General features: G+C 34.6%; 1 protein-coding gene across 1 annotated transcript in view; it reads right to left on the reverse strand.

Moving 5' to 3' along the window:
• The window catches only part of CDH10 (cadherin 10), a 138,491-nt gene that overhangs the window by 16,483 nt on the left and 101,407 nt on the right, over positions 1–20,601 (reverse strand). The window contains exons 6-8 of the mRNA XM_045847928.1: positions 7,725–7,912; positions 6,171–6,424; positions 827–963 (exon numbers count right to left, since the gene is read on the reverse strand). Of these exons, the coding sequence (XP_045703884.1) occupies positions 827–963; positions 6,171–6,424; positions 7,725–7,912 (579 nt within the window). The remainder of the gene's footprint in view (positions 1–826; positions 964–6,170; positions 6,425–7,724; positions 7,913–20,601) is intronic.

The raw sequence follows: 20,601 nt of genomic DNA on the forward strand, positions 1-20,601 counted from the left end.
ATTAATTGTACTGGGCCTCACACTATTGTTTCATTGCTCTGCTATCACATGTTAAATTTCTTAATCATTTTTAATATGAAGCCTGATACTTTCAATTTATATTGGGCTCCCCAAATATGTAGCCAGTTCTGTGTACAGGAAAGAACTTTTTCCGTTAGAGACATATGTGGTTTTGAATCTTGGTTTTGCCCACTATTCAGTGGATGAAATTCTGTAAATTAGGTACAGAATTAAATACTTGATCTAGAAACAAAATGACTAGTTTCAAGTCCCCGTTTCACTACTTCTGGCATTGTGATTTTGGGTGAGTTACTAAAATACTTGGAACCTTATTTTCTTCTCTTTCCAATAAGGTTAATAAAAACATTACTAAGAGAAAATTAAATTTAAATTCTTAGTCTAATACCTATCACAGAGTGTTTGCTACAATCATCCCGATTACTATGGTTTCCTTATTTATGGAATGAAAGTAATGGTGTCTACCTCAATGTTTACTGTTAAAATTAAATGATATACACCCAGCATCCAGCACAGACTCTAATTCTTAGTGTCCAAGAAACAAATCTAATACATATTATTTTCTTAACAGAGCTTATCTTTAGCTCCCAATTATAAATTTTAATTAGTTGATATAAAATGTAGATTTATCTGGACCTATAGATATCACTCAGTAAATGTAAAAACTATTGAAAAATTTGGGTATTGAAAAGCTTTTATAAAACTCAGATTAAAATATAAATCATGTATGCAATACAAAGAAATTATTTTAATATAAAATAAAAATAAAAATATATGTTAAATATTATACACATAAAATTCATCTTACTGATTTCAGCAGCTATGACAGTCAGATTGTGCCACTGAGAGAGTTCACGGTCAAGTGGCTTTGATATATAAAGGGATCCATTTCCAGAATGTATATTAAAGATCCTGTCAAGGTCAGTATGGCGATCCAAGGAAAACCTGAACAGAGAGATCCAAGAAAAGTACATGGCAGTGTTATTGATGGTGTGTTTGATAAACATCGTAAAATGCAAAGATACAAGTTCACAGATATATAATAATTTCAGGAATGTACACTGTAGTGATCTAGAATGCAGACAGTATTATCAATTTCTCTCTTTCTCTCTCTCTCTCTCTCTCTCTCTCACACACACACACACACACACACACACACACACACACAGTTCTTCCCAAGGCTTGAGGTGGCACTTTGTTCTCTACTCAAATTCTAGTCTTCGAAATTTTGTTATTTTCATGATCTATTTCCATATTCAACTGATTTTGATGTACTTTTGTTTCAACAAAACAGTTGGTATTACAAGTGGTTACATTATCAGCTGACCACCTAGTAACTAAAAATTCTTTTGAGGAACTATAAGATCTAATGCAACAGATCATTCCCAGAAGCAACATCTTTTTCTTAGTCAGAAAGTCATAGACAACATTAGTTTCCCTGGAGTAGAAGGTCAGCAATTAATGATGGTATTTGCCAGCTTCATGGTATGAGATCTATGTAGCTTCAGTTTCTTACTGAATGTGTCACTGTAAAATGTACACATTTTAACCAGAGAAATTTCAAAAATAGAAAAACTTAGTATAGAAGTTTTTACACATTTGTATCAAATAAAAATCCTAGTATATGTATTTTTTTATTTTTAATTCTTTTTTTTTAAGATTTAATTGATTTATTTTTAGGGAGGGAAGGGAAGAAGATGAGAGAGAGAGAGAGAGAAACATCAATGTGCGGTTGCTGGGGGTTATGGCCTGCAACCCAGGAATGTACCCTGGCTGGGAATCTAACCCGGGACACTTTGGTTCCCAGCCCGCGCTCAATCCACTGAGCTACGCCAGCCAGGGCTCCTAGTATATGTATTCAAAACCATGTTCTGCAAATTGATTAAAGGCATTGTGTCGGATATCATTCTAGAGCTACACACCAGGTTTATCAGCTAGGTTGATGTACTTCAGATAAATGCCATTATCTGTGGATTTGTCAGCCAAAGCTGAAAATAGCTATAACTGTCATTGGTCGCTGCCATTTCACAAACATAGTGGATTATAAATGTTTCATAGTTCTTGAGGTAGCAAGCATAATCCTCAAGTTATATTTAATTTTTCAATATTAAAAAACAAAGAAAACAAAATGAAACAAAGTGGACAAGACCAGGAGTAATTCTGAGTTATAGTATATCTTTCCTTAAGCCACAGCTATCATTTATTTTAAGAAAAAGTATATTAATTATTATTTTTAAATTAAGTTTTGTGAGTAATACAAATAATTGAGAAAGTGCCATAAAAATCTCCTATAGTGTTCCAAAATTGTATATTTACAGAAATCAATAGAAGTTTATTTAAATTTGTTCTAAATAGAATATACCAGTAACTCATAAATCCTCTTAGTAATTCTAGTTCTTTCTATTAACATAATATGAAATCAGTTTTTTATTCAAACTACACATCTTACCATTCAGAAATGAAGCAAAACATTGTATCTCTACATTTGGAATGATTCACAACTTCAATGCCAAGTTAACAAAATGCTTTTACTTCTAAAAGACTCAACACAAATTTTACTTCTTCCTTGGAGTGCTCCATAATTACCTGAAGTATAATTTATTTGCCCCTTCTATCATAAAGTACCTTTTACCATTCATCCCTGTCGTTTACCACACTGCAATAGGAATTAATTTCATCTCACATCTCTTACATGAAATGAAACATGGAAACTCCAAGCATCTTATGTGGAGTCTACTAAGCATTCAGTGAATATTATTTCTCATACTGAATCATCTCCCGAAAAGACTGAGAACTCCTTAAGAAGTATTCTAATACCTGATGTGGTGATCCATCGATATTTGTTAAATGAAAGAGAAATAACTGAATTATTTGGCATTTTGGCAAATAATAGGCTTCCTTATTTCTACAGAAATATGACATGAAGTGTCAATATATAAATCAATATAATACATCACTGTGTTCACCAAGTCAATTTATGCATGTTTGGAGCTAATTATACCTTGTAGTTTACTTTAAAGGAATAATGACAAAATTGAGAGGATTGTGTGAAATTATCTTGAAGACACAAAGACTCTGGTTTTGGTTCAATCTTGATAAATTATATTTTTAAAATACCTATTAGGAAATTGTGGGTTAATATTCATCCTCCTTTTCAAAATCATTTCCAAAACACATTTTAAGTACTTCTCTTTGATCACTGCATCAAGATGAACAGATTTACAATATATGACAATTTAAAGGGTGCCAGTACTATCATTCCATGATTACATTTCACTAATAAAGATACTTTATTTCTTTAAAAATATTTTTAAAAATCCATGGTCTATCGAGGATAACATTATGAAATGTTTATTTGCATTTTCTAAATCACTGTAGCATAAATACAAATATGCATCAACCTTCACAGTATAGACACTGTCATTAATAATCAGTGAAATTATTAATTTTATTGCATATGGTATAGATAAATGGATTCTTTTCTGCTGGTCTTCTATCCTAATTAATATTTTATATATATTCATTCCTCACCCAAGGGCATGCTTATAGATTTTAGAGAGAGAGGAAAGGAGGGAGAGAGAGAGGGAGAGAAACATGGATGTGAGAAAGAAACATTGATTAGTTGCCTCTCATGTGCTCCTCGACTGGGACCAAACCCACAACCTAGGCATGTGCCCCAACCAAACTGAACCAGTGACCTTTCTGATTATGGGACAATGTTCCAACCAAGTAAGCTACACTGGCCAGGGCTAAATATCATATTACTGTTTCAAAAATCCAAAACCATTTCTCTGATTCTGTTCCTGTTCTAGTTGTTTGTTTAGTTTTTGTTTTCTTTGCTTTTCTTTTTTCAGGTTTACTTGTTAATAGTTGTGAGTTTGTTGTCATTTTACTGTGGAGGGTTTTCAGTGGGGAGGGGGAGGGGAAGAATGGGGGGAAAAGGTATAGGGAATAAGGAGCATAATTGGTAGGCATAAAATAAATGAGAAGCGATAAAAAATGGTATAAGAAACAGAGAATTCAAAGAACTTATATGTACAACCCATGGACATGAACTAAGAGGAGAGAATGCTGGAGGGTTAGGGGGTGCAGGGTGGAGGGGGGAGTAGGAAGAAAAATTGAGAAAACTATAATAGTACAATCAATAAAATATACTTTAAAAAAATCCACAGCCATATTTTGACAGAGTCATCATCAATTTACAAAAGGATGAACATGCATGCCATTGTGTGAAGAAATATCATGTTGCTAGCTAACAATGCTATTAGATTTAAGATAAATGTTTAAAAGATATTACCTAATTTTTATTAAAAAAGGTCATTTCAAAATCACAGCCTATTAAAGTCCATTTTGAGCTATGCCAGGAAAATGTTGGGTAAGTATTTAATGGAGTAAATCAAATGTGTATATTGGTTATTTAAAAGCCTCAAAGGGGAAAAAAGTCCAGAGAACGCAGCAATTTCAGTGAAGATAAATGGTTGGAGAAGAGGCATTTATAGAAAAGTGATGTTGGCAGACTACAGCTCTACGTGACTACCAGGTACATGTTTCCCCTGCCAATATGTAACCTGTGATGCCATATGTGAACAGAAGACAATATTTAGATAAAGTTATATAAATCAAATAAGAATTTTAATGTATACACACACATGCACACACACATAAACTATGTCTTGACTGAAGATATTGCAGAACCTACAGAATGTTTAAGTCTAGCTCGAGTCACATGGCACATAAAATTAGAGGTTCCCTAGATGGCGGGGAAGAGTGCACTTGGAAACTGCCTAGCCACTTGAACTCCAATTTGACTGGTCCTCCTGGAACAAGGGGCAAGCAAAATCAGCCTGCTGAGAATTAAGAAAGCAAATGAGATACAAAATACGTAATAGACAGTTGGAAGTGAGCAGTCATTTTGATGCTGAGTATTGTATATAGGTATCTGTATTTCTTTAAAATGTACGAGAAAGTGAAAACTTTGAATCTTTTACTTTTTGTGTGTGTTTATCACCTCTCAAGTTCTCAAGGTGCCATTTACTCTTATCTTTCTGGAATGTTCTAATATGTTTTGATGAGAACCAAAACAACAAAAGCCACTTCTTTGATGGCAACATTAATGGGGGAGTTTCTAATTCTGTAATGTAACTGCCGTGAAACATTATGATTATATTTTAATTGTTAATATTCCTATCAATCTTACATATTTAAGAATATGAAAGGACAAATGAAGTAATTTAGTTGCATTTTAAATGTTCAGATGAAATAGTAAAATAATGTCCTTTATCTATACCAGGAATCAGAACAACAAATCCCTTAAAGAGACAGGCAGATGATTCAGGGCACATTTCAGGCTTAAGGGAATGATTAGGGCTGAAGCAAATTACAAAGTGTGTGTGCCTTTTGCGGAGAGCAAGACCACTAAAATGACATTGGTCCTAGCAAGATGGCACAGAGTACTGTATTTTGTTGTGTATAATATGCACTTTTGTGCCCAAATTTTTGAGGGAAAATAAAGGTGTGCATTATACATAGGTAGTACCTAAAATACCTCATATTTCTTCTTGTGTTTTGTAATTATTTGTTACAGAAAATTTCTTGTACCATAATGTGTTCAAAATAAATTCTAAAATGGATTTATAATACAAAACAGACATCTAAATATAAATAAATAAAAATAGATGGAAATATTAATATGAAATTTTTCCCTGAAAGTTTGGGCCACAAATGTGGATGCACATTATACATGGCAAAATATGGTATATAAAGCCAAGTGGAGTCACGTATATCAACTAAAATGGCTGTCAGTGAGCCATGACACTCTGGTTCAAGAGGAAAGTTACCTAAGTCAGAGCAAACACATCTGGCAAGGAGACACATCTGCCCACGTAGTCAGAGCAGTCACATCTGGGGAGGAGACGCTCTTAAGGTATCTGCACATGTGATAAGCTAGCCGAGCAGTTTTCCGACTGACTTATAGAAAAGACTATTTCACAAACACGCTCGTGACACCCCACCCTCCAACAGAGACAGATTTATGTGCAACTTATTGAGGGGCCCTCTTATCTTTCAGTGCATTAACTATTTCAGTGGAACTTCACGACATCTATATTTACTTCAATTATTTTTCTTTTCATCTTAGCTATAGGCATAATTACCTAATGGGGCTAGAAGAAGAATCTGGGTCCCTTGCCATTACAGTTCCAATAATTGTCCCCACTTCAATATCTTCATGCACCTCAAACAGATAGGAGGACCTGCTGAAAACAGGAGGTTCATCCACATCTTCTATAGAGATTTTCACAATTGTTGTATCTTTAAAGGGTCCTAGGTAGTAAAAACGTGGATCCACGTGGGTATTTTCTGCTTCGACCTTCAGAGTGTAAAGTCTTCGACTCTCATAGTCAAGTGGCTGTATAAAAAAAATAATGATAAGAAAACATGAAATTCAAGTGAGAGCAATTGGATTATATGTTCCTTCCAAGTTATAGTATGATTTTTAAAGCCCCATTGAGTTCTAAGTTTTCCATTAACAACAAATAAATAAAAATAATAGAAGTAATAATATTTATATGTCAATAGGAGTTAATTTATCTCTTTAATATATTCAATATATAATATCAGAACATAGGAAAGTGAGATTTTAAGTCTTGGAAAGTTAGACAGGATTAGAACCTAAGGTGGTGGCTCATTACAAAAGAATGGGTTCATGGACCCTGTGTGTGTGCCGAGGTGTTGGCCACTGCTAATTTTTCTAAGAAAAAATTCACTTATCTTTTTAAGTTCATGTTGTAATATGGCCATTCAATTTAATGGATTCCTGGTACTTTATGAATTAAACTTTCACCTGTTATAAGAGATTCCACTTGTACGACTATTATTTCTGATTATGAAGATGAACAAGAAAGCTGCTTTTCCCTTCGGTGATCGCTGTCCATTTAAAACTGGTTGTGTACCTTGCGCAGTGCGATGGAATCTCAGGATGGATTCTCCGGTGCTTAGTGGTTACTTTATGCATACAGAGTGCTCAGGATATTTCATGAGGACTTAAATTTTACAGAGCCTTATTTTTTTATAATGATGATACTGACTCTGTAATAAACATTTTAGTTACCTTTAAACCATGTCAATAAGCATATGTTAGCAGAAAAGCTTAATTTATGTAGCAGAAGGGAAAACGTGAACAACTAAATTATCCTCTAATCCATGCTGCCCCTTTTTATTAGCAGCTCTAATTATTACTTCATACATCTGGATGGATGGTATGCTACTTTTTGAGCCTCCAACTGTGATGACAGATTGTCATTATTAGCTATTAACTGTGTTCTTTAAGAAAACAATTTTATTATGGAAGGCTTTTATTAATGTGGCTCAGAAGTATAATCGCACATAAAAGGTGAGGCAAAAGTTTACAGTTCTGAGTACATAAAATGCAGAGTCTATTCTTCTGTTGTCATTTGTTAACTATTGTATTACTTTCCATATGAACAGCGGTAAACCTAGTTTTGCTCTATCCTGGATAGCCCAGGTTTCAAGCTTCAGTCAACAAAACATTGGTAAAAAGGTCCAAGATCTTAGGCTTTATGTGTCTCAGACCACATGCGATATAAATTACATTTGAACAGGACAGTGGATAATGTATGAATGGAAAGTACACTCTGAAATCTCTGCTGTCTAACAGTTGGATGATTATTTATACTGATGCTGTGCACCTTTTTCACGATTATGATGCCTTCCTGTGTGTCTTTCTCAGTTATGATGTCAAACATGTCAGTCCCATCGCCATCAATAATTCGGTACTCGACTTCGGCATTTTTTCCAGTGTCGGCATCTGTGGCTTTCACACTTCCAATGGCTGTGCCAACTGGGGAGGATTCAAGTACTCGAAGATGGATAGAATCTGCAAAGTATAAAGACGATGAGAGAAAAAGAGAGAGAGATGTTTATCAATAGAACATGAAAAGGTAAATGTGTTATTACAAATCTTAAACTCTGCATTAGATATCAACTAATTGTTGACTAATTAATAAGTTGAATACACATGATAAAGATAATATTAAATAAGTCTAGGGGCAGAGAAGGTTGAGCTTTGGGGTTTTTGTTCATGCATGTTTTGAATAGTGAGTACCAGCCTCTAATCATATTAGGAATTCTGGCTTTAACAATGAGCATGTTGTGTTTTTTGCATTTGCACAGATAACTAGAGATCGACTTTGAGTGCAGATACGTGTGTACTATGTGTATTTATGCAGCCGTAAGAAATTATAGAATAAGCAGTAACTATTTATATTTAATTGTCTGTCCTTTGTTGTATTTATATACTTCTCAGCTTATTTTTGCTGCCAGGAAGAACATTACAAAATTCCAAGACATCAACCGTATAATCAGCAAGAATCCTATTTCTATCTGTGACAGGAGAAACAAAGGATAATCTGTAGGAGAAATACAAAGATGCCCTTCACAGTGTCAATATAAAAACGCTAAATTGTGACAAAACGCCCCTTCATTCCAGAGCAAAACAAGAATTTGCCAAACCCCGGGTGCACAAAGATGCGTTTCCAGCATAAACAACCTCTACTGCTAATGAGATTTATGTGTTAGCACCTGATCATAAACTATATGTTACTGACAGATTAATAGACCTGAAGCACCCTTCTGATTATAGCAGCTTCTTGCTCATAAACCTTAAGTAATTCTCCTTAATATACATAATAAAGTCCAAAGCTCTCAAGTAATCATGTTCTTGCCTGAGTATATCTTTTCTAAAGTATTTTCTTTTGGTCACTTCTGTGAAAAATTTGCACCAAACTGAACTTTTCTGTTTTGTTATCAAAACTTAATTTCCTACATATCTCTTTATATTTTTTGCATGCTATTTCCCCTCATGTAAAATTATTTCCCAACAACCATCATATAATCGTAATGCAGTTAAACAAATCTGAGAAATGGCAATGTTATGGCCTCATTGTTTGGATGGGTGTGCCCCTCAGAATTATGTGTTGAAGCCCTAACTTACATTAGTACCTCAGAACGTGACTGCATTAGAAGATAGGACACTTAAAGATGTAGTTAAAGTTATATGAGAACATTCAGGATGGGTCTTAACCTAGTACCATAGTGTCCTCCTTGGAAGAGATTTGGATGTAACAGGAACAAAGAGAAGATCATTTGAAGACATAGAGAGAGGACATCTACAAGCCAAAGAGAGACCTCAGAAGAAATCAATCCTGCTGATACCTTGATCTCGGACTTCCAGCTTCCAGAAGTGTAAGAAACTAAGATATCTTTGCTTAAGCTACCAGTCTGCAGTACCTTGTTATGACATGGCAGCCCTAACAAACTAATGTAGGCGCCTTGTACCCACATCTGCTCAGTTATGAAAGAAAGTCATTTCCCAGGAGACATCATGATGATTCCGTTTCCATCACACTGCACTTAGTTCGTTAGTCTGCATTTTTTACTCCTTTGTCTGTATTTTTCTATCTTTGGTAACATTGTTGAAAGAAATTCTCAACTCGTTCCTTAGCTATTGTCTTATTGGCTCTCTTTACTTTTACTGGTTCTCCTAGAAGCACCTGACTCCGGATAGTCTGGTGCTCTCTCACTTACTTCCTTCAGGGGACCAGAGGCCTGCTTAACTGTGACTTCTTCAATTGCTTCGTCCAGTCATCTTGATGAAAATAACCTTACCAAGAATAACAGCCTATCACTCTTCATATCACTTGCCACTGGTAGGCATTATACTACTTAAGTATTTGTAAGTACCATGAGGATGTGCTACAGCACAGGTACTTTTTTTTGCCATCATTAAATCCCACTGTATTTCTTTGAGTAGCCACAGCATATTTATTTATATATTGAATAAATGAGCAACTTCCTAACTATTCCACCAGCTTCAGCACTTGCCTAAATCCAATCAAATCTCAGATACTCTGTATACACCATAGCAATATTCACCTTTGGGAAACAATAATTTTTATCAATAATTACTCAGAGCTTTAAAATATTTTGATGGCCCCCATTGGGCTTAAAATACATCAGTAGTTACTTGGCAAATCCATTTACCAATTACACAGGGCTACAATAAAGATGAGAGAGGAGTGGGCAGACTTTCCCCAGGGCCAGGAGTGCCCACCACCAGACTGGAAGAGCTTCTCCCAAGGCATCTTTCTGCTTTGCCCTAACTCCTCACTCATGAACTATATGCCTCTACTGACTGGTACTTGTCATGGCTAAAGACAAACAAAACGCATATTTAGGCTGGCCCACCACAGCTTGATTCCTCTTTCTTGTCATTCTTTCCTTTTTTTTTTTTCATAAAACTGGTCTCCTTTAGATTTTTCCAATGTTCTTTTCTCCAGCTTAATAAATTTTCCTCCCTATGAAAGCTTTTCCATACAACTCTGCCTGGCAACCCCCGACTCCTCCTTTTGATATATATCTACTTAACTACATTCTACCCCCAAACATCATCAGATCTAGCCTACTTACTTTAAGAACTTTCTTTAAAAAATTAAATCATATAGAAACAGAACCTTAGTACATTGATGAATAGGAAGACTATTACAGTGTAATGCACTGAAGTAGTCTTTCTATAACACATGAAAGGTAACGCTGCTCTATCATAAGCACTTATTATAAGGCTAAATTCTTAATTTTTCCATTTGGTCTTATAGAATCTGGTTTCTATTAAAATCCTCAGTGACATGATTATCTAGTCTAAAATCTAGATTATATGTGAAATGCAGCCACACTAATGATTTCCCTTTCCAGTCAGTAATCAACAGGACTGAATATATTATAAATGCATGTAATGTTTAGCAAAATAAATAAAAGTAATAAAATGTAAGTGATATGTATAAAAAACCTGCATGCACAATCTAGAGAATAAAGTTTCTTTTCAAGCATGCATGAAGCATGGAACCAATTTTATAGAGTATTATTAGACAAGTTTGCATAAATCAGAATCTTCTATATTTCTTAACATGCTTCAATTAAAGTAGAGGTTAATACAAAAAAAGATAACCCCCAAACACTCATATTCTTGCAAATTTAGAAGAAAATTAAAAATAACTTCTATGTAACTGATAGTTCAAATAAGATGCAAACTTGGAGATTTAAAAATTGAAAAAGCAATGAAGAGAAATTAAAGCAAATGATGCAGAGAAAATGATTCTACTTAGTAAAAGTGCTTTATAACTTCAGGTGCAATATCTTCTGGAGAAGAGACAAATGTTTGCCAACTCATTATACGAGATCAGTATAACCCTGACTTCAAACCCTGGCGTGAAGAGCCTATGGTTGGTTGCGTAGTATGGGTTAAAACTCAAGCTCGACCATAACTACTTGTATAACTTTTAGCAAGTTCATTTTTAATTTTCAATTCACAATCACTAATATAAAGTTCAGTTGATGAGAAATGCTACTTTAACCATTTCACTATTAAGCAAATTCCACACTTGGTTTGAACTTCGCCAGCTTTCCCACGCAAGTCTTTCCAGAGATCCCACTTTGCATTTGGTTGTCAAGTCCCCTTCTTTTCCTCTAATCTCTGAGAGATCTACTGTCTCTCCTTGTCTTCTATCAACTTGACTCTTTTTGGACAATACTGGTCTGTTAATTTGGAAAAAAAGGCTTTCAGATTGGGTGTGTCTCATATTTTCTTAGGGATAATTGATGTCATGCATTTTTGCCAAGGATTTCACAGAAGGGAACTGTTCTCAATGTATCAGATCAGGTAATAAGTGATGTCAATATGTCTTATGACTGATGATGTTAATTAACCTTGATCACTTGGTTAAGAAGGTGTTTCTGCCAGTTTTCTCTTTTGTTAAGTATTTTTCTTTATAATTAATATATATGTTGGGAAACATACTTTAGGATTATGTAAATACTGTCTCACTTCAAAAATGTGCCCATCAATTTCAGAGTCACTCAGTGGCCTTGCCTATAAATAATTAATGCTGTGGTTTTCTAATGGCAATTTCCTACATTATTTCTACATTTATTACTGGGAATTCTTCTACAAGGAAAGCTACCACTTCTTCCTATTTATTTATTTTTGTTTATATTACATATTTATATCAGAAGTCAAGGACATTTGTTTTATGTGTTATGATCCTATAATATGGTTACTTATGCTTTGTGCAAATTCTTACAGGCTTAATTACTGGGTGATCTTTTAGGCAGCTCTGGTGCCTATTCAACATACTTTCATCATTTTGAGTAGCTCTCCGACCCCTGGCATTACAACACATTATAGGTTCACTTTTCATTTTCTCTGCCCAAGACCTGAAATCAACAATGTCTCCAACTAACTCCTTGTTTTACTGGAGAAAGGATCATCTTTTGGAATTACGAATTTTTGAACAGTGAATATATTCAGAAATTTTAATAAAGAGAGTAACTCTCACTTCATAATATGCAAATATATCAAAAAGCTAAGAAGGATGGTAACTATATGTATTAGAATTAAGAAATCTAAGTATGTCTTTGATCTAAAAATTTAAATAACCCTTATTTTCTGTTAATACATTATTTGATCTTTGTTTTAGAAATAAAATATCTGTATCTTTCAAAAGGAATTTTGAGTGCTATGGTTTACAATACTAGTATTTAAAACTGTTCAGTAATAGCACATTTGTACAGTAACAGAATAACAGTACTTAAATAGCAGCATTCTTATTAGAAATTGTAAATCACCTGCACAATTTGTTTTGATTATTTTCACTCAAAAAAGCCTATAATTCCATTTCATGAGCCTAAAACAAAACCCTAGCGCCCAAATGCTGGTTAGTAATACAAGTGTTTTCCTAAGTCTTCTTAGAGATCTGTTGTTTCTAAGACTGAGGAATGAAGAGAAAATTGAGATTAGGATTTTTTGAGAAAGAAAGTAGTTGCTCTATCAGAGATTAATGGGATCATAGAAAAGTACAAAGAAACCAATCTACATTGTTTCTACTGGCCAGCATTTTGAAAACCTGATCATTTATAAGAAAATTTAGTTGATTAATATATATTAAAACTGATTTCCATCAATGCAAGCTAGATAATTCAGTACAACTTTTTAGCTTATAAACAATATTTGTAGATCATACAGATAAAGATGCAAAGTTTTAAAAATCAGTACAAACTCCAAATTAAAAAGAAAGGAGAACAATTAAAAAAAAAAGAAAAGAAATGAGAAGTGAAAGAGAACGAGAGCCAGAGAGAGACAGAGCGAAAGAACAAAAGAAACATGTTATTGTTCAATTTTTCTGTCACTTAGACTTCAGTGTATTGTCTCTGGGAATTTATTCTCCCACTTTTTATTTTTAGCTTGGGCTTTTTTTTTGAGATTGCTTATATTTTTAGGCACATGCTTAGATTCTGAAAATCTGTCTGCTTATTATAGTTCTGCTCAAGGATCCAAACTTATTTATCACTTCATTTTATTTCTTGGTTGGTACAGAGACTACTTTTATTCCAAAGTTTCTTTCATTTTGCTTAGGGTAAGTTTTATCCATGTTAATTTTCAGTACCTTCCAAGATGAACCAGGGAAGTAATCAGGCTGCATTGGTCCATTTTTAATAAGCCTAAATTATATGTCAGGCATCTCCCACAGTAAGTTATTGGAAGGGGCACATATAGTGCTTGAGTTATACACATACATACATGCACATACATATATTCATTTTTCCTGGAAACATTAATAGAAGTGTTTTCAAGGTATCCATGCTATTCAGAGAAGCCACAATTGATCCATTCATCAAAATAGTATAGAATTAGTTCTCCTGTTTTAAAATTTAAAAAGCTATATTATATAGATATATGTTGTATACACATATACAATGCACACATTCATGAGTACTTAATTTATATGGCAACTTTAGTAATTGATTTACTCAACAAAGATTTAGTCAGTGCCCAAGATAAATAATTCAATTACACATTCTCTGGAATTATGCTCATCAGCCAATTTCGGGGACAAGATTTTTGTTCTATTTCAAAGTTTTAAAAATGGTACATTTCTATACTTTCAATGTATAAAAGAGCTACCTATTCATACTTTTTATTTATTTCCAAGAGCAGTCTGTTGAACACAACTATCCTAGTTTGTCAAGCAAACTGAAATTAATTAAGAGCCCGGAAGGGTGTCTCCCGCGCAGGGCGCACAGCAGGGGGGGGCGCCAGGAAGCAGGCAGATTGTTACACACACTGACAAAGGCAAAGTGGTGCCTGTCGCCCATCTTATTTTTTTTATCTTACAGTTGATGAAGCTTTAATTATGTGGTATGCTTTCCATTCTCCCATCAGTTCCAATTTACAGTTAGATTACACTTATTCCCAGGTGTCAGGTTGAATCATCTGCTTCTCTTTTCGTGTTTAGGGCAGATAAATATTTCTTCCTGGTGACTGCATTCTTAGTTTGGTTTCGATGTAGGCACAAAGGCATAAATATGAGGAGAAGAGAAGTGACTGCCATTTCTGTAAAGCATGTGGAAAGTTGTATTTAGATGTAAAAATCTAAAAAAGTAATATCATGACAGCTTCTTAGGGACTGGTCAAAATATATGTCTCTTTAAATAAGGGTACTTGGAGGTTGTTACAAAGTCATATATTGGATTTTCATTATTGAAGATCTCAGACAATTTTGATGTCTTGTTGACTTTTTAGGAATAAATGCTAAATATTCCAGGTCACTTGTTCTATCCAAAACGTTATCAATAGGACCCTTGCATTTGAATATTAAAAACACTGCAGCTTTGTGTACCAGAATTAGAAGAAACTGACGGCTCAATGTAAGAGCATTTGGCGGAAAAACACAACAGGCACAGTAAGTGATGTGACAGGCGGAGTTCCTCGGGAACAGAAAGAGTGATGCTAGGCAAGGGCAAGGTCAGGTTTGAAGCTTTGCTACAAATTGCTGCTGTTTGGTTTTACTGATAACAAGCAATGAAGCAATGAGGTCAAATATATGACCTCTATAAAGGGAGATAATTTATCTATATCTCCCTATATAAAGGGAGATAATTTATCTTTTTTCCTTCATTCCTGCCCTTCTTTCTATTCACATTTGCATAAGAAATCTGCTTTTCCAGAGTTGAGAAAACATACACACACACATATGTGAATCAACACAATAATTTAACATCAGCTTAATTTTTTAAATTTGCTTTATACATAATCTTATTGTAACATCTCTATGCTACATAATAATCTCAAACAATACTTGCTTTAAGAAAAATGACACAATTATGCACGTTTATAAACCATTCCATTGTATAATGTTTAAAAGATGTTTTTTAATGAGCTTAACAGGAAGAAATTAAAAACAAGATAGAGCTCCTTGGAGGAAACTGCAGAGTAGTTAAGGAAATTATGCGATGCTAAATGGGCATTTAGGAGACAGGAGAGGAGAGCTCAAAGTCACACCGGAGACTGACAAAGGATACAGGCTTTGCAACTGAAGACTCTCACCAGAGAAAAGACGGAAACCTCAATTAGTGAGCACGGGAGGCATGATCACCAACTTAGCTTTGGGCGTTTAATTTAAATTAGGGCAAAAGGAGCTGCTGCACCATGTCTTAGTTTCCTGTCCGTGCCACTGAGGAAAGTCACAGGCCAAAGCTTTTAGAGGGGCTGCCACTGATCGCCAGGGACCAGGGAATCCGTCCTGGTATATTTCTGCGAAATTGCCTCCAAGTCGATTGGCATCAATAGATACACACAATTGCAATGTGTGACAACATAAGTGTATAGACTTGGGGGAGGTTAACATAACCTTAAATTAGTCATTCATAAACATTTTAGGTTGTATCAGGTACTCAATCTCTTTGCAATGTGTCTCCAAGTAGGCATAGTAAAGATTGTAAAAGCAGTCTAATTAGTCTAAACATATTTGCACAGTTAGTTTTATATCTATATATCTATATCTACCCAGTTTTTTTTCCAAGTTTGTTCCAGAGGAAGCCATAATAAGAACTTTAAATCCCTTTATACAAAATGCCAAGCAGTCTAGTCTAAGAAAGCTTTCCACTGGAATAGCTGGAGTGTCTCAAGTGGATCTATGTATAATTTCCATGCAAAAGTAGGTTTACAGTTGTATGAGAAATAGTTTATTCTTGTATTGTTAATCATTGCATTACATTTCATATAAGCGACCGTAAACCTACTTTGCCCCATCCTGTATATTTCATTACACTGGTGAAATCATATATTTCCCCAGGTATGACATTCTAAACACTTAGCCTGATATCATACATGTCTGTTTTCACTTACATGTCATGTGTGCACCTCATTTCATGATCTAGTACATAGTTATACTCCACTATATTTCTACATGCATCTCAATTCAAAATATTCAATCAAACTAAAATCCCTGTCTCCTCATACAAGTTTCTCTGGTAGGAAACTAGATTGTATCTTTTGTTCTATTCTCTTCCTCAAACCATTTGTCGACCTACTTACAAAGTCTTGTGTGTCACCCACTTAAATGTCTCTCAAGTCCCTCCTCTCCTCAGCATTAGTTCAGACTCTCATCAACTCTTTGGATCCATGCAGTTTGATAGATCAGAGTAATTAGTTGCTGCCAGAATAATTAGTTAAAATGAACAAACATACCTGTGCTCTCTTAAAAAAAATGGTTTCTCAAAACTGAACTAACAAGCAAAACAGAGACAGATTCATGCAAAGCAGATGACAGCTAGTGGGGGGGAACTCAATGGTAATGGAAAAATGCAATAAAGACTAAATAAGAAAAACAAAAAAAAACACATAGGAATGAACTGTGTGAAGAGCTCTACCATCATCCCAGGAGAAAAAAAAATCTGAACTTCTTTGTATCTTTTCATAAATCAAAGGATATCAAATATACTTGACCATCTTGCTTTTTAACATTTATTTTGAAAAAAATTGTTTTCTTTCATGTTGGGAAGCTAAAGAAAATGCCTGTTAGTAGCTACAGTCACTTTGATGTTATAATAGTTCTCAGAGAACATTTTTAAGCGAAATACAGAAATCCATTAATGTTTCACATGAGATTCAAACTCGGGCATTTGGGATGAGAGGGAAAATCCAAGTAATGAAATATTTCTGTCAAGATAAAAATGGTTCCTTGGATAATATGTGGCATTTCAGTTTTATATCAAACCCATTTCCTGATGTTAGCAGCGCCTGTGTGTCCATCCCCATCACTCAGAGCCCCTGCTCCAACCTGGGCTCCAGCCACAACAAGTCATTCCCACTCCCCTGACTGCCCGCTCCGTGCTTCCTGGGCCCCTAACGAAAACATGTCTTTCAATGCCCCGTGTTGTCCTGCCGAGAAAACTCTCAAATCATTTCTATTTCTATCCTGATCTTCCTACATCTGAAAAGATATCATTTCATGATTTGGGTTTTAAATGACAATTACAGCATACATGTTATTGCATCGCCCTCCAACTATATTTGTGTACACCGGTTTATATACATGTACCCACATATATGTGTTATGTACTTATAGTTTTCATAATATCAAAAATGCACCCTATATTTACATACAAAAACAAGAAAAAGTGAGACAATGTATGTGAAACTAAAAACTACAACATAACAAATTAAATGTGTATGTGTGAGTGAGAGAGAAAGAGATAGATTGTGACTACAATAACCTTTCAAAATGCAAATCATTTATGGATGTATCCTGTATCTTCTTTCTCACCTTAACATTATTAGTTTGGCATTATTTCTTAGCATGTCTCCTGGCATGTAGTAGGGCTTCGGTCAACTTTTAATAAATCAAGGAATGCTTTAATAATATTATGTCTTTGTAATTCTTATAAATTATAGGAATTGAAAGCATGAAAAAAAATTCCAAATATTTGAGGGTATTTTGATAGCAACAGTAAAAATCACAGCTATATCTAACCAATATCAATTGTAGGACAGCTTTGAATATACGTATTTTTTTTCCTGGATAAAAGGAAAAAAGTGACATTTTTAATATTCCCTTCTTTCTCATGCTAAAGTATCTTCCTTGGGAAATACCTGACTATTGCTTGAGGTGAAATGTGCTTGATAGTTTTGAAATATGCAGATCAGCCTGGGGCCTACATTACCTTGGAATCCCCAGAAGAGGAGAGGTTGACTCTATTTACAGAGTGAAAATCAGCACTTATTAAATCAAATCTCTCTCGTACCAGGCAGGGATTAAGGTAGTCTCACAGCTCACTGAATGTACGTGTCTTAAATCCCTCTGTATATCATGCAGACATTTCCTTGATATGCATTTCCTCATGCAAACTTGCTTATTTTTTGGCCTAAAATTGTTTGCGTAGCTGATCCGGGCAAAGGAGCCAGTTGTGTTTGGTCCTAAGGTATTGTGAAAACACCAACCAGCCAAGGTTTGATTTTCCTGTGTTTGCACCGAAATGCATAGACATTGTAAGAATTCAATGCCCAAGCTAAAATTGTTTCTATAATATATATACAAGTAGTGAATCATGAAACAAAGCAAATGTGGGATATACTGGGGAAGAGAGAGTCTTTGATGTACAAATTTCTTTCTGGGTGTAATGGTTAGAAGGACAGATTTTGGAGCCAAAGAACCTGGGTCCCCAACCTCTCATTTATCTCCTGACTGTTGACTTAAGTTTATTTGTGTCAGTTCTTCAATTTTAATGAACAACAACAAAAAAACTACCTTATGCAGATGTTGTGAAAGTTAAATGAGTTAATATTTGTATTATATTTTATTGTGTTTAATACATACTCTAACACTTTATTTTATTTACATTTGGCAAATTAGAAAATCCATATTTATGTAATTTAATGCACTAAATAAAGTCAGTCAAGGTAATTCATAAAAAGAAAGGTAGATATAAAATATCTTTTAGGCTCAGAGTGACTCCAGAATTGCTTAGTCTTGCTTGTGAATTGGTTGTAGTTATATATAATTTTTAGAGATAATTCAGTACAAACTATGAAGACATGATATCAAAATACTCAGGCAAATAGGATCTCACTAAATGTATTTGCACACCCAAAATGTACCATCACCTATTATTTAACTTAATAAAAACTTTCCTAAAAGTAATGCTGTATTATTTTCACAGATAACAATCAAATGAACTGATTTCATTTGGTGAAGAACTGATTTTTGTTTCTATTATAATAATTGAAAAAATAGCCCTGGCTGGTGTAGCTCAGTGGATTGAGCATTGGCCTGCAAACAAAAGGGTCACCAGCTTGATTCCCAGTCAGGGCACATGCCTGGGTTGTGGACCAGGCCCCCAGTAGGGGGTGCACAACAGGCAACCATACACTGATGTTTCTCTCCCTCTCTAAAAATCAATTAATAAAATCCTTTTTTAAAGAAGAAAATATATAGTAGACAACAATAAATTCACTCTTTTGAGTGCTCTTGGGGTAGATCTGGAAGCTTACATAGTAAATACATCAAATTCTCATAAATTTGATATTACCTGTATTCAACACATCCTGAAACATGTCATGAGACAGTCAAAGATAATTAAATGGAAATTGATCATCACTCAAGCACATATTTTGTCTCCATTTATATATATCCCCCCATAAAGTGTCAGTTGAGCTGACAGTATGTAAATGTACTTGTTACTGGTCCCTGACATTCCTTGTCCACCTAAGTTGTGTGCAAACATGCCTGTGACAATGATAATATACCAGAGACATGGGAGCGTGAGAGTTCAGTTCCTCTAGAGCACATACCAACTGTTAGAAGGAATGAGAAAGTCAATATACTCATTTCTCTGTGATATGATGTGCTGAAAAGCAGCTAAATGTGAATGGATAGCTGTGGTCCCTTTGAACTGAGTTGTAGGTTGTAGAATTGTCCCATTTGTGGGTTGGAAGTTTTTGCTTGTGAGGCAGCTGCTCACTTTTCTTCCTTCTTCTGGAGTCGTAGTAAAATACTGCCCCATGTAAGAACCAGAGCCAAGTGGTAGGCACCAGCTGCTGGGCTGGGAGCTTGACCATCTGTCATCTATGCTCAACTGCTTTTGGAGACTCTGATTGTCTAGACCTGGACTTTCTTTCTAACGTCTACTGTTTTTCTGTGTTTTCGTTTGTTTTGTTTTTTTTAAGTAAATGGATTTGAGAGTCTTATCCCATAGCATTCTCTGCTCTATTAAGGCAAAGATATCTGTACTAACCTAGCTTCTGCAGATCAGATAAGCTTAATTACTGACTGTTATTTGGAAGAAAATCAGTGTCTTACCATTTTCCCAGAGATGTTTGAAAAAACAAAACAAAATAAAACAAAACAAAATAAAATAAATAAAATAAAAACTAATAAAAGGCCATTTTGGCACAAATCTTGGTATCCAATTGTTTTTGCCATACTCTACAATGATCAGGTTCCAATAGTTTAACATTTTATAGACTTTTTCCAAGGAGCCTGTTTTGTTTATCTGATTTTAGGGAAAGAAGGAAGGAAATGAAAATGAGGTGAATGAGACTAAAATATTTCTGCAGGCGTACTGGTTGGCTAGATTTACAATAAGGAACTATAAAGTTTTTCCATCTTAGCACAATGAAATATATCAAAATTTAAGGACCATTGAATGTTTCACTGGTTGGAGAGCAGGAAAATT

Source organism: Phyllostomus hastatus, unplaced genomic scaffold (assembly GCF_019186645.2).
Source record: "Phyllostomus hastatus isolate PE091 unplaced genomic scaffold, TTU_PhHast_1.1 phas_contig_58, whole genome shotgun sequence".
NCBI lineage: Eukaryota > Metazoa > Chordata > Mammalia > Chiroptera > Phyllostomidae > Phyllostomus > Phyllostomus hastatus.